The sequence below is a fragment of the Hibiscus syriacus genome, unplaced genomic scaffold (assembly GCF_006381635.1).
Source record: "Hibiscus syriacus cultivar Baekdansim isolate YM2019G1 unplaced genomic scaffold, ASM638163v2 tig00111061_pilon, whole genome shotgun sequence".
NCBI lineage: Eukaryota > Viridiplantae > Streptophyta > Magnoliopsida > Malvales > Malvaceae > Hibiscus > Hibiscus syriacus.
In genome coordinates, this window is record NW_024062967.1 from 135,964 (window position 1) to 149,394 (window position 13,431).

General features: G+C 37.3%; 2 protein-coding genes across 2 annotated transcripts; both read left to right on the forward strand.

The window, feature by feature from the left end:
- Window positions 1-215: 215 nt before the first annotated feature.
- On the forward strand, window positions 216-1,244 carry LOC120151590 (cysteine-rich and transmembrane domain-containing protein WIH2-like). Its single transcript, XM_039163991.1, has 3 exons — window positions 216-383; window positions 537-693; window positions 1,088-1,244. The coding sequence occupies exons 1-3, from the start codon at window positions 332-334 to the stop codon at window positions 1,131-1,133; spliced, it is 255 nt and encodes an 84-aa protein (XP_039019922.1). The 5' UTR covers window positions 216-331; the 3' UTR covers window positions 1,134-1,244.
- Window positions 1,245-3,409: 2,165 nt separating this feature from the next.
- On the forward strand, window positions 3,410-12,983 carry LOC120151589 (telomere repeat-binding factor 1-like). The gene is made up of 6 exons (XM_039163990.1): window positions 3,410-3,660; window positions 4,079-4,271; window positions 5,415-5,632; window positions 5,715-5,799; window positions 11,762-11,845; window positions 12,428-12,983. Exons 2-6 carry the CDS (start codon window positions 4,122-4,124, stop codon window positions 12,887-12,889), a joined length of 999 nt encoding a protein of 332 aa, XP_039019921.1. The 5' UTR covers window positions 3,410-3,660; window positions 4,079-4,121; the 3' UTR covers window positions 12,890-12,983.
- The last annotated feature ends 448 nt before the right edge of the window (window positions 12,984-13,431 follow it).

Here is a 13,431-nt window from a genome sequence, read left to right on the forward strand (position 1 = left end):
AAACTTTTACATCGATATTCTTATTTCCACTTATTATTTACGATCATAACGCCAAGCACTAAAAAAATCTATGTGGGCAGCCCATTTTGTAAATCCTGCCAAAAGAAGTAAATGACGAATCGTTCACAACTTCAACAACAGTGAAAAGAATTCAAAAATGGTATACAAATTTCACTATACATATGCATGTATCCAGTTCCCTTATTCCCCACGCTTCCCACAAAGCCTTATTTATCTGGGAAAAAAATTCCCCGGAAAGAGAAGGAAAATAAAAGAGATAGAGAGAAAATATCATTCTCGTTGAAACTACCTGCAGAAAAATCAGAAAACAATGAGTTATTACAATCAGCAACAGCCTCCGGTCGGTGTTCCTCCTCCTCAAGGTCAACTCCAGATTCTTCGTTTAATTGCTTTGATTTTCTTTCCTTTTTTAAAATCACATTCATTTTGTATATTTTTCCTTTTTTTTGCATTGCGATTGAATGGATCTGGTAATCTGGTGGATCTGATTCTTTTGTTCCTTTTGAAATTGTAAGGTTATCCACCGGAAGGATATCCGAAGGACGCTTATCCGCCGCCCGGATATCCTCCACAGCAAGGATATCCTCAAGGTTATCCTCCTCCTTATGCACCTCAGTATGCTCAGGGGCCGCCGCCTCAGAAACAGCAGAGCACTGGTTTCATGGAGGGCTGGTAAGTCCTTTCTATCATTCTCTGTACGCTTTAGGATTTCCTTGTACAGTACAACTTTATACCGAGTATTTCTGTAGCGTATATACGGCTTGCATGTCAGATCTACGGTTTTTTCGCAATTGCCGAAAAAATAAACAAACAGATCTTCAAGTTTTCACATGAACAGTCAAATTGTTCAAGTTTTTTTGGTGAAAAGTCCCCAAAACACCCCTTGGTCAAGCTTTTGATATAGTCTTCCGTTTTGCAAGTCGGGGTGTTTTGGTCATAGAAAATTGTCTTCTACACTTTTCTTTTCAATTTCTGGTTGATTTGAAATTTCAACTTTGAAAATCAATCAAATCTGTTGATGTCGATAATAATCACAAGGCGTTTGAATTCTTTTTTTTCGGTGCAGTTTGGCTGCTCTGTGCTGTTGTTGCCTGCTGGATGCTTGCTTCTGAAGAACCGAGCTTTTGCCGGCCTTAATCGAATCAAATGCTCTTCATTTTCGCATGTATCTCTCTCTTTTCTTCTTGTTTTCTATTGAATCGGACCTTTGCTTGGATTTAAAACTCTCTGTGATACTGTTCTTTAACTTCAATTATATACATCTATATTATTTATCTTAATTGATCCACTGAATCACCCGTGAAGTGAAGAATAATCTGTATTTTGATCCGAGAACTATCTTATAATTTAACTAATTATTAAACAATCGAAATTATTATGTTATATTTATCAAATCTACAAGCCCCTTACTCGATTAATGTCTTTTAGAATTGTTGATTTGGGCCTTTGGGGTACACGAAAGGATGAAACAATCCCTTGCAATTGAAGACTAATTAAATTAGAATTGTATCCAATAATCAGCTCAGCTTGCCGTCGTACATGTAATGTAATTATTGTTTGGTTGGTGCATGGTCTTTTCATTTAAGCAACCCAATCCTGATCTTTCATTTTCTAATCAATTAAATATTTAATCGAGAGTCGAATTAACAGTTAAATCTTTATAAAAGAAAGCATTAAATCAAGATGTATTTTAATTATTAATTTATCTGTTTATATTTTTTTATTAATGATTGATATAGAAAAATACATGGATTGAATTTGTAATTTGGTTTTCTAAAATCAAAATTTACTTTTATCCAGCTTATACCCCTCCTCCATCCCCATACCCACCTAATATTTTTCAATCTACCATCCGCTCACCACTCATGATGGGTACAAATTTTCAAATCCATACCCGTCCACGCGGGTACATTCTCAAATTCATCCCCACCACTACCTACTAGCGACATACCCGTATAGACCCGCCTGACAGCAAACTTAAGTTATACATAAGCAACAAACATAAAAAAACAAGTCCATTAAGAAACATAATAAAATAATCCAAGGATTATCTAAGTTAAGTGTTAATATAGATCTTAAAGTACATAAAACACCATAATAAAAGACATAATTAAAGTCTAAAACATAAATGACAAACACATAATGTTTTTGTTCTTTGGCACAACATTTAAAATTTTAGGCAATACTTGTGACATCTGATACTTATTACAAACATCATTATCTATTTCCTCCAATTGAGAGCGCTCCAATTTAAATTCACTACTACCTACATATATAATAGAAAGTAAAACTAATATAAGTTAGTAACTAAACTTTAATAAGATAATTAAGCACAATTTGACAACTAATATAAACTAAATAATAATATTACCTTTAATATCGGCCCAAAGCCAATTATGAGCACACATTAATGCTTCAATCGTCTCCGGAAGTAGTAACTACGACAAGGACCATATTAAAGACTAAAGAAGAGATCATATTAAAGACTAAATATCCCTAATATTTGGTTAAATTACATGTTATATCTATACAATATTAGAGTTTATAAATTAGTCTCTAAAATTACACCTAAATTCATAATGGTCCAAAATTTAATGGATATTTAACTGGGCGGGCGGATGCGGGGCGAGTAATGTCTCAAACCCATTACCTGCCCACAACCACGACGGGTACCACTTTATAAATCCACACTGTCCACTACCCGCTAAAATTATACTATCTCTGCCCCAATTGAAGCGGATGCGATACAAATCACGAAACTATACTCGTTTGCCATCCCTAGCTGCCAAGAGATCCAATATTTATTAAAATATATTGTTTACCTCTTTTTCTGGTAATATGTTGTTTTCTCTCTTCAAATAATAAAGTAAGATGTTGTTTTCTCTCTTCAAATAATAAAGTAAGAGTATTTATAAATTCAGCCATACACACTAAAGAATATTGTTTTGATGTCAAGTGACACTGACATGGGTTGTATAAATAAAATTAATTAAATTTACATACAGACATAAAATTATTTTCAAAATATAAACTTAACAATTTTTTTAAAATTAAAGTAATCTTGAATTTCACATTTTTTATTTTTATATCTTTCTAAAAATGCTACACACCATCAAAATAATTAAAAGATTAATGAAAATATCACAAAGTTTAAGATGTTCAAAAACATTACTGAATTTGAGAAAAAATATTTTATTTTATTTCATAAAAACTGATAAAATATCACAATTCATATTTAACTGAATTTCCAAAAACAAATGATCAAACCTTTGTTACTCTTTTGTTAGTGCAGTCAAAATTCAGAAGCCGCCAAATTCGCGGGACACGTGTCGATACCAGATCCATTCAGGGATCGCAGCGTGCTTCCACACGTGACACGAGTAAACCCTAGAGCCGTATTTCATAAACAACATAAAGAGAAAGGGCAAAATAAAAATTTAGAAACCCTAACAAAAATTTCCGCCAGAAAATCACAGCATCCCCATTGAATCGCCGTGAAATCTCCTGTAGCATAGCGTCGCCATTATAGAATAATTGAATTTAATTCATAATTTTAAAAAATTTCCCGTCTTTTAAAGAAAAATAACAAGCCTTCAATTCCCGACCTCCGACTCAAATTACCCACAAAATTGTTGTACGGTAATTAGCATTCTTTTCCCCCTAAATGTCTTAGATATTTATGCAACATATGGTGATTTGATTTTTTTTTATGTTGCCATGGGTATTTTCTTTGTTTATGTCTTGATTATTTCAAATCCCTAAGTAATTTTGATTATTTTCCTTTTTTGTGTTTGTACGATCACTTATCTTTAGAAACACTGTGGATGAAATTGGGTTTTCCTTGTGGCTTTATTATTTGAATTAGTATTAATTTTATATGATGCTCCTTCATTGGAACCATGCATTGTTGATTTGGTAGTTATTCTCTGTTAGGAATTAGCTAAATATATGCAATTATAACACAAGATGGTTGATAATTGTTCCAATGTTATTTTCTGAGACAACAATGCTTGGCTTTGATTTTATCTGTTAGTGTGGAGGGAAACGGTTTTAGCAGCTTGTTAAATTTGAAGGTTGTGTTTTCCTTTATATTCCTGTAAATGGGTGCTCCTAAGCAGAAATGGACACCTGAAGAAGAGGCTGCGTTAAAAGCTGGAGTCATCAAACATGGTGCTGGAAAATGGCGGACCATATTGAAAGACCCAGAATTTAGCGGTGTCTTGTATCTGCGTTCCAATGTAGATCTTAAGGTTTGTTGCTTTTACTTGGGTAAAATGATTATGTTTATGGGCTCGTTTTTATTCAAGTCTTAATGAATAGTACCTTTAGTCTATGTTGCTTGGGCTCTTCATTGTTTGTAAAGTATTAGTGTCCGAACCATAGTCACATGGATCGCGGTACGCTCGGTACGGGAACGTGGAACGGAATCGCAATTCGCTAGGTCCCTAAAATTCGGTATGAGGGGGTAGACTTATTTCGGATCGCTCCGGTAAGATGTACTATATAAATTGGTACGATGTACCAGTTTCTTAGATAGAGATCAATTATGCATGGCTCCTTTAGGAACAAAATAATTCAAAACTCAAAATCTAATATGCATAAATCCGATTTAAGGACTAAAATAAATTGAATAAAAAATGAGCATGGCTCCTTTAAGAATAAACCCACGCGAACAAAAATGGACCACCCTGGACCCCAATTAAACGGCAGTGTTTAACCAAACTATCTAAAGCCTTTAAAATTTAACCTAAAAATAAATCATAATTTATGCTAAACCTAATCCCTTCCCCCTGCGCCGTTTTGAACCTCTTCTCTTCTTCATCCTTTACTCCTCACACCCGCATGGCCGAAAGTCTTCACATCCCTAGACCCGAGCAAATTCGAACCCTCTTCTCTTCCATCACCTGAGAAGGAAACCCAAAAGGCTTCGATCATCGATCATCAACCCCGATGAGAAGCTGTTTTGAAACGGTTTCCCCTCTCCCTCTTATTCTCCTCTGATTTTTTCTCTCAAACCCCCAATCCCTTTATTTTTCTGATTGCATCTCCTCTTATCCCTGCTGCAAAACTATGATGTACCGAATCGCGATTTTGAAACGATCCGATTGCGATTTTGAAATGATCCGAACGCGTTCGTACCGCGTTTTGGATCGCAACATTCAGTACGTAGATCGTGGCCAAATGAGCGATTTATGTAACTATGGTCCGAACACTCGTATCTGGCACATGGATATAGTGATATGACTTCTAAGGATCCTTTAATTACATAGGAAAACTTAGAAAATATAACATATCCATCTTATATACATATTTATATACGGCACTCATACCGGGGCTTTGTTTAACATTGGCATGGTTTTGTTCTAGCCAATTCATTTTATTCTTCTGTGTAGGATAAATGGAGAAATATGAGTGTGATGGCCAATGGATGGGGTTCTCGAGACAAAGCTAGATTGGCTGTGAAAAGGACATCTAGCTTTCCTAAACAGGAGGAAAGTACTACGGAGCTTGCTGCTGCTCCAAGTGATGAAGAAATCGTGGATGTTAAGCTCATCACAGCTCCCAACACTACATTGCAGATTCCTTCTAGTACAAAGAGATCCATTGTCAGGTAAGACATCATTCTTGTTTTTGTTTGATGTATTTTCATCTTGTATCACTTCACTTCTGACGTTAATTCTTCACTGTTGTAGATTAGATAACCTCATTATGGAAGCGATTACAAGCTTGAAGGAGCCTGGTGGTTCAAATAAGACAAATATTGCTGCATATATTGAGGCATGGTTTTGATGAAGTTTTCATGTTTTTTAATTCAATTTTATGTTTTCTATTTAAAGAAAGTATAGCAGTCGATGTCTGTAATAAACAGAGAAAAGTGGAGCATACCTGATTTTGAGATATGAGAACTTTAAAATGCCACATGATTGGTTGATATCCACCTTTTAATTTCTTCTTTAACCGGCATCAATTTCTTTTCCTAGCTATCACAAAGAAGAGAAGTGATGTGAGGAAAGGCTGGTGTCAAATAAATGTTTCATTATACATTTCGAATTTTAAGGCGGTTGAAATGGAGTACATATTTATCAATTTTGTCAGTTTTCTGTATGCCTTTTGTTTAGGGTATTGCTAGTCTTATTTACTTTCAAATATAGAACCCTGCCAGTTCTGCATGCCGCAAGAAATTTGATGGCAGTTAACTTGTCAATAATAATTTCGTCATTTTAATATGCTTTCTTGGACTTAAAATGATATGATGTTCCATAAATATTTTGCTGATGACAACACTCACTATGCTTAGCTCATATGTTTCTGTCGGTTCTCCCGTTGGCTTTAGCATTCATATGTTTATGGAAATGTGTTTACTTGAGAGTTTCTTCGTATGACTTACTGATTTTTTCATCAATTTATTCTGCTTTCTTGGATACAACGTTCCACCTCATATTTTGGTGATGACAGCACCCACCATGTTTAGCACATACGCTTTTCGGTAGTCCTGTTGGCTTTCTACGTCTCAGAAAATATGTGTTCACTTTGTTGGCATAAGGATCTGAATCGTTTCCTTACGAAAACCTAATTTTAGAATTTTAAGCTGATTTTTTCTCTTTACGAATAATTTCTCCTTGCTCCGTTCTCGTACTACCCGGTTCTTACACTTCTCTGTTCGCAATATCTCATAGCCTCGTGATTTCCTCCTCTTTAAGCAGACACCTTTAATCCAAAAGTCTAAACTTTGGTTTGGATTCATCGGTTTACCAGTTCGAGTTTGGATCCGTTTCTCTCTTTCTTGAAATTCCGTGTTTGGATCTGTTTCTCACTCTCTCTTCCTTTGAATTTCCGTGTTTTGATCTCTCTCTTCGTTGAATTCACCAAACAGATTCCATACCTTTGGAAAATTAGAGTTTCGATCTGTTTTTTGTTTTCAATTTTGATTCAGATTTACGCTCTAATATGAATTTCATTGCCTTATGAGTTGCTATATAGGTTCAATATTCATCAAGTTTGCTTGATCTATATCAGATTTGGACTTAAATCCAAGCTTGCGTGTTTTAGTGTGTTTGGTTTCAGATTTTATTTCTTCTGATTTTCAGATTCTTGAAAACCTCAATTTCCCGTGATTTTTTATGTTTCCATTTTCCTTCCATCCAAACAGAAAACTAAAATCCCATTTAGATAGAGCAGAGGGAAAGATCTTAATTTCGTTACCGTTTTTATAGTATTTTTTGGTTTGCTAGACATTCTCTAATTCCTTTTTTCCTCTCTTCTATTTGTTGCCTTGTAGTATTTACTTTTCTTAGTCTCATGAATCGAATTTGTTTCTAGGGTTTATATGATTATATAGATCATTTTAGGGGCTTAGTTTTCTATTATTCCTTTTTTCTTCCCCTTTTAGCTCGTTTCTTGTGCTTTTTGGATCTATTCAATTTTTTCATCAACTGTAAGTTGGGAAAAACCCGTTCGTCTTTTTCTGTAGCCTTAGTTTTAACCTAGAAACTTCTCAGTTCTTATTTGGGTAACTTTGATATCTTAATTGTGAAGCTTCAAAATCCAGCGTTTCACTTCCGGCTCAGAAAAATTTGGTCGCTATTTCTCACTTTGCTTTTTACGCTCAAATTTGGAAATTTAAACTACAAATTGTAGTCTCCAACAGAGGGTGCCAGTCCTGCCAGCTCCAGATCCAGGCCTTTCAACAGCTTTCTGCCCAAATCTAACTTCTTTGTTTCTCTAAATCTTTGATTAGCATTTCTAATTCCATTTTCTTGTGTAGAAGTTTTTCATGTGAAGAGTGTTGGTCCCAGACAGGTTCTGAACTCGGCGTCAAAATTTTCTCAAGTTCAAAAGCCAACCCCTCACCATACCGCGTGCACTATTTGTGGATCTCTTCAACCCTCGCGCATCTGTTCAAGATCCGTTAGTTAAATCTCTTTTGAATCTCATATTTTTTATAGTTTGATTTTTTTTTCTTTTCTTTTGGTTCGAATCTGTTAGGTTTTTTTTTCTTATAAAAGAACTTCGTTTTTCGTATAGTTCCACTATTTTTTGTTCTGATTCTTTTTCGCCGTGAGAGAAATATATATTTATTTTAAAAAATCATAATATTTTGAAATTTCGTTATTTTTATTGCTAGGCCGTACTATATCTGTAGGAATAAAGTTATAGATCAAACGGCTGATATAGCTTCCAACTAGGCTTTTTAGTACCCTTCAATTCTCTAGCGTTTTCTGGTGCATCTTCTGTCTTCTTTGGATTCATTTTCTATAGTTTCTCATAGCTTCGACTATAGATGATTACTTGAGGTCATGTCCTTCTTTTAGAGCTCATGGGACGTATAGGGGGAGGGCTCAACATAGTGGTGACAAGAAGACTAGACTTAGAGTTTGCTCGTTGAATGTAGGCACATTAAATGCTAGGCTACTGGAGCTGACCGACGTACTTAATAATAGGAAATTAGATTTTGCATGTATTCAGGAGACTAGGTGGAAAGGGGCTCGCGCTAGAGAGTGTAATGGGTACAAGTTGTGGTATTCAGGCGTAGATAAAGTTAGAAATGGGGTGGGTATCTTGGTATCCTCTAGGCTTAAGGAAAATGTAGTTGAGGTTTGTAAATATCGGGATAGGATCATGATGATTAAGGTTATTATAGAAGAGGAAGTGGTGAATGTCCTTTCAGTGTACGCCCCACACGTTGGTCTAGGGGAGGGGGAGAAATGTTGCTTCTGGGATCAGTTAGATGATGTACTTAGGAACATTCCGGAGGACCAAAGAGTTTTCATAGGGGGAGACTTCAATGGCTAAATAGGTAGTGTAATCGACGGGTTTGACGGTGTTCATGGGGGTTTCGGTTATGGTAGCAGGAACGATGAGGGACGTACGTTGTTTGAATTTTCTACTGCACACGATTTAGTGGTCACTAACTCCTTATTTAATAAGAGAGATGCGAACTTGATTACGTTTCATAGCGGGGGGAATTGTACCCAAATCGACTACATCCTAGCTCGAAATCGGGATCGATGGGCTTGCATTGACTGTAAGGTGTACCCTGAAGAGGCATGTGCATCACAACACAAATTGTTGGTTTTGGTGTTCCGCGTACCGCACGGGCGGAGCACTCATAGGAGAGCTAAACTGGGTAAACCTAGGATCCTTTGGAAGAAGTTACATGGAGCGACAGCTGATGACTTTAAGAGTAAGGTTTTGTCTAATACAGGTTTTGGAACTACAATCTCAAATAATGCAGATTTGTTATGGAAAAATATGGCAAATTCCATCAGAGAGATGGGCAAAAACACCCTGGGGTTGTCGACGGGGAAGGCCAAGGAACATAAAGAATCATGGTGGTGGAACGACGAAGTCCAAACTAAGGTGAAGACAAAGCAAACTTGCTTCAAGGAGTTTCTACAATGCAATGACGACGAAGAAAGGTCGAGAGCTAAACAAAGATACAAGGAGGCAAAGCGGGAAGCCAAGAAAATGGTGGCTAAAGCAAAGGATAAGGCATACGAGGAAATGTACAAGAGATTAGACACCAAGGAAGGACAAAATGACATCTTCAGGCTTGCAAAATCTAGGGAGAATAGGAAAAAGGATCTAGGTAGCATTAGGTTTATTAAGGACAACAATGGTGTTCTGCTAGCGAAAGATCATGATATTAAGAGGGTTTGGGGTAGTTACTTCTTTGGCGTATTTAATGAGGGTGCCTCTCCCTGTAGAGATAGTACCGTTGATGGGTCAGCCGACCATCATACTACGGCCAATGACTGCCCTACAAGTAAGATTGGGTTTGAGGAAGTCAAAATGGCTCTTAGAAAGATGGGAAGGGACAAAGCTGTCGGTCCTGATCAAATTCCTATCACTGTGTGGTTGGCCCTAGGAGAAGAGGGAGTTAAGTGGTTGACCAACATCTTTAATATTATTTTAGAGACTGCCAAGATGCCAGATGAGTAGAGAGAGTCCACGGTGATACCAATCTATAAGAATAAAGGAGATCTCCAACGTTGTGGTAACTACAGAGGTATTAAACTACTCAGTCATACCATGAAGCTATGGGAAAGGGTGATAGAGGCTAGGTTGAGACAAGTTACTAGGGTTTCGGAAAACCAATTTGGATTTATGCCAGACAGGTCTACCACGGAGGCGATTCATCTACTTCGACGACTCATGGAGAAATATAGGGAAAAGTCTAGAGATCTTCACATGGCGTTCACTGACCTTGAGAAGGCTTATGATAGCGTTCCCCGAGATACGATTTGGAAGACTTTGGAAACGAGACGGATCTCAACTGCTTATATCCGGGCGATTCGTGATATGTATTGTAGATCTACTACACACGTCAGGACTACAGTTGGCGACACCGAGGCATTCCCGGTGGAAATCGGACTCCACCAAGAGTCGGCTCTTAGTCCTTATATCTTCGCCTTGATTATGGACGACATCTATTGTGCGACACCAAAACGGTGTACCATGGTGTATGCTTTTCGCTAACGACATTGTCCTAGTTGCTGAAACAAAATCTGAGTTGAATAATAGACTGACTACCTGGAAGACTGCTTTGGAAAAAAAAGGTCTAAGGATCAATATTGAAAAGACAGAGTATTTATGTTCAAACTTCAGTGGGGACCAAAACGATGAAGATGTAGAAGTATGCATAGAAGGACACGTTCTCCCCTCAAAGGATTGTTTCAAGTACCTAGGGTCTATGATACATAAAGATGGGGGTGTAGATGATGATGTAACACACCGTATAAAGGCGGGATGGCTAAAGTGGAGGGCTGCTACTGGAGTTTTGTGTGTGATAAGAAGGTGCCTCTAAAACTTAAGGGAAAATTTTATAGAATGACAATAAGACCAGCGTTGTTGTATGGATCAGAATGTTGGGCAACCAAGAAGGATCATGTAAGGAGGATAGAGGCTGCAGAAATGAGAATGCTTCGATGGACATGCGGTAGGACTCTGTGGGATATGACAACAAACTCTACTATTAGGATGTCCTTGGGGGTGGTGCCTATTTCTGAAAAATTGAGGGAGGGAAGATTACGGTGGTTTGGGCATGTCCTTAGGCGATTATCGTCGGATGCGATCAGGAGGGTAGAGTCGATTACAGTCGACGGTGCCAGAAGGAGATGACGACCAAGGCGTAAGTGGGAAGACTGCTTGAGATCTGATTTGATGGATTTAGCCCTTACCGAGGACATGACCTCTGATAGGAAAGTATGGAGACTAAAGACTAGGGTAGTCGAGTAGTGTGGTCACATCTCTAGGGTGTATCATCTCTGTCTTCTTTTAATGCCTTTGTAGTAATTTCCATGAATTCTACTTTTTATATGTTTCTGTTATTAGTATTTATGAAGGCTTAGAACTGGGCTTGCTATCGTGGACTTCTGTGTAATATTCTCTTCACTTTTAAATTTAGTCGGGTCTTACGTTTCTGTCTATAAGCAGAGATTTTTTCGCAGGGATTTATTTGCAGGGATTACTTCCCATTTCAAACGCGCATATAATATTAATGATATTTATGACTGCATATGAATATTGTTCAACTATGTATTTATGTATTTATTTATACATGCTTTGCATTTTATCTATATTTTTAATTTTCTGACTGCCGGAGGTCTTCCATGGAAGCTACTCTCAACCTGGCGTTGGGGGCAGCCTGCTACCCTACCTCCCCTTACCCCATTGCATATGGGAATTGGGTTTTGTTGTTGTTTGTTGGCATAATTTGCCCTTTTTTCTATTTCTGTAGGAGCAATATTGGGCACCTCCTGGCTTTAAGAGGCTCTTGTCAGCGAAGTTGAAGTATTTAACAGCTTGTGGTAGATTGATTAAGGTAATTTATATGCTGCATGGAAACAAATTTGATGCTACTTTATTACAAGTCATGAAGTCTGTTGTCTGAGAAATCAGTAGATTTCTTGTTTCATGAAATATATTATTTGCATGTGGGTGTGCGTTCTGTTATGATTTTTGGAAACGGTTTAGGATTTTGGAGATGTTGTAAGTGATATACGTGATTAACGAGTTGCATTTGATCTTAAGGTGCACTATGAGTCTGTGTGCTCATGGAATCATTAGAAATTCCTGAAATCAGTAAAAGTGATTATTGTGAATTGTGAACTAAGGTATTACAGTGAATAGGCTGGCTGTCTTTGTAATGCAGAAATGTTTGCAGATTTGTTTTTGTGGGAAATCTAATCTTAAGGACCACTGTTCATCTGTGTGTCTATGGCATCATTAATTTTTTTTTTGGGAAAAAGTTGATTAATGAACTGAGAAGCTATTACGGTATAGCCTGATCACACTCCACTGTCTAATTCACAAATGCTTCTTGATAGTCCTAGTACTGCCTTACCAAGTTCGTGCTAGTTTTCCTGATATACGGTTTTGATTAATTGAATACTTTTCCTTTCAGGTGAAACGCAGGTATAGGATCGCACCAGCTCTGTCATTTTCAGACAGGAGGAGGAATCATTCCACGATATTTTTAGAGGCAAGGCAAAGGGGTTCTCCTCGATTTGATAGGGATGATTTAAAAATCATCACAAAATCTCAGATTGATTTAGAGTTAGCTAGGATGAGGAATATGACACCACAAGAGGCTGCTGCAGCAGCTGCTCGAGCAGTTGAAGAAGCAGAAGCTGCTCGAGCAGTTGAAGAAGCAGAAGCTGCAATTGCAGAAGCTGAGGAAGCAGCAAGAGAGGCAGAGGTTGCTGAAGCTGATGCAGAGGCAGCACAAGCTTTTGCTGAAGCAGTTGTGAAAACTCTAAAAGGAAGAAACTCTCAGAAAGTGGTAAATTATTGTCTATCGTCATTATTTATTTTGCACATGAACATATGCCGATGTAAAAGATATCTGATGGATGGAATGTCATGATGGGATGTGAGAAATACACTGTTTACTTGCATTCCATGCTCACACCCACTAACATAGAATTCTTTGCACAAGGAACATGTATTCTGCATATATGTGATTTCTCATTGCTTGTCATTCCCTTTGAACTTTTTTTATTCTTGGTCATTTAGCTTGTTACATCATACAAAATGTTGTTTGTGGCATATGCAGATGGTTCGATGACTTGACAAAATGACCACTGAGGCGTTTAAATTACTATGTAACAGTCACCCAGTGCTCATCCCTATTTGTAGCATACAACCGGTGATCATTCTTCCTTGCAAGAAGGTCCACTTCAGTATAGTAGATTCCATTAACAGCCTTTCTTGCTGATGGTATCATATGCAGGGATTCTTTCTTTTTGTTTTCTTTTTGAGAATATTTCTGGGATTGCAGTTGATATTTATTCATTTCGAATACCTCTGAACTTGGGACACCGGAGAACATAGAAACTAGAATGTATATGGGGGATAGGAACTGTTTGTTTCCATCTGGGATTTATCTGTTGTGTAGTTCTTTGTGTT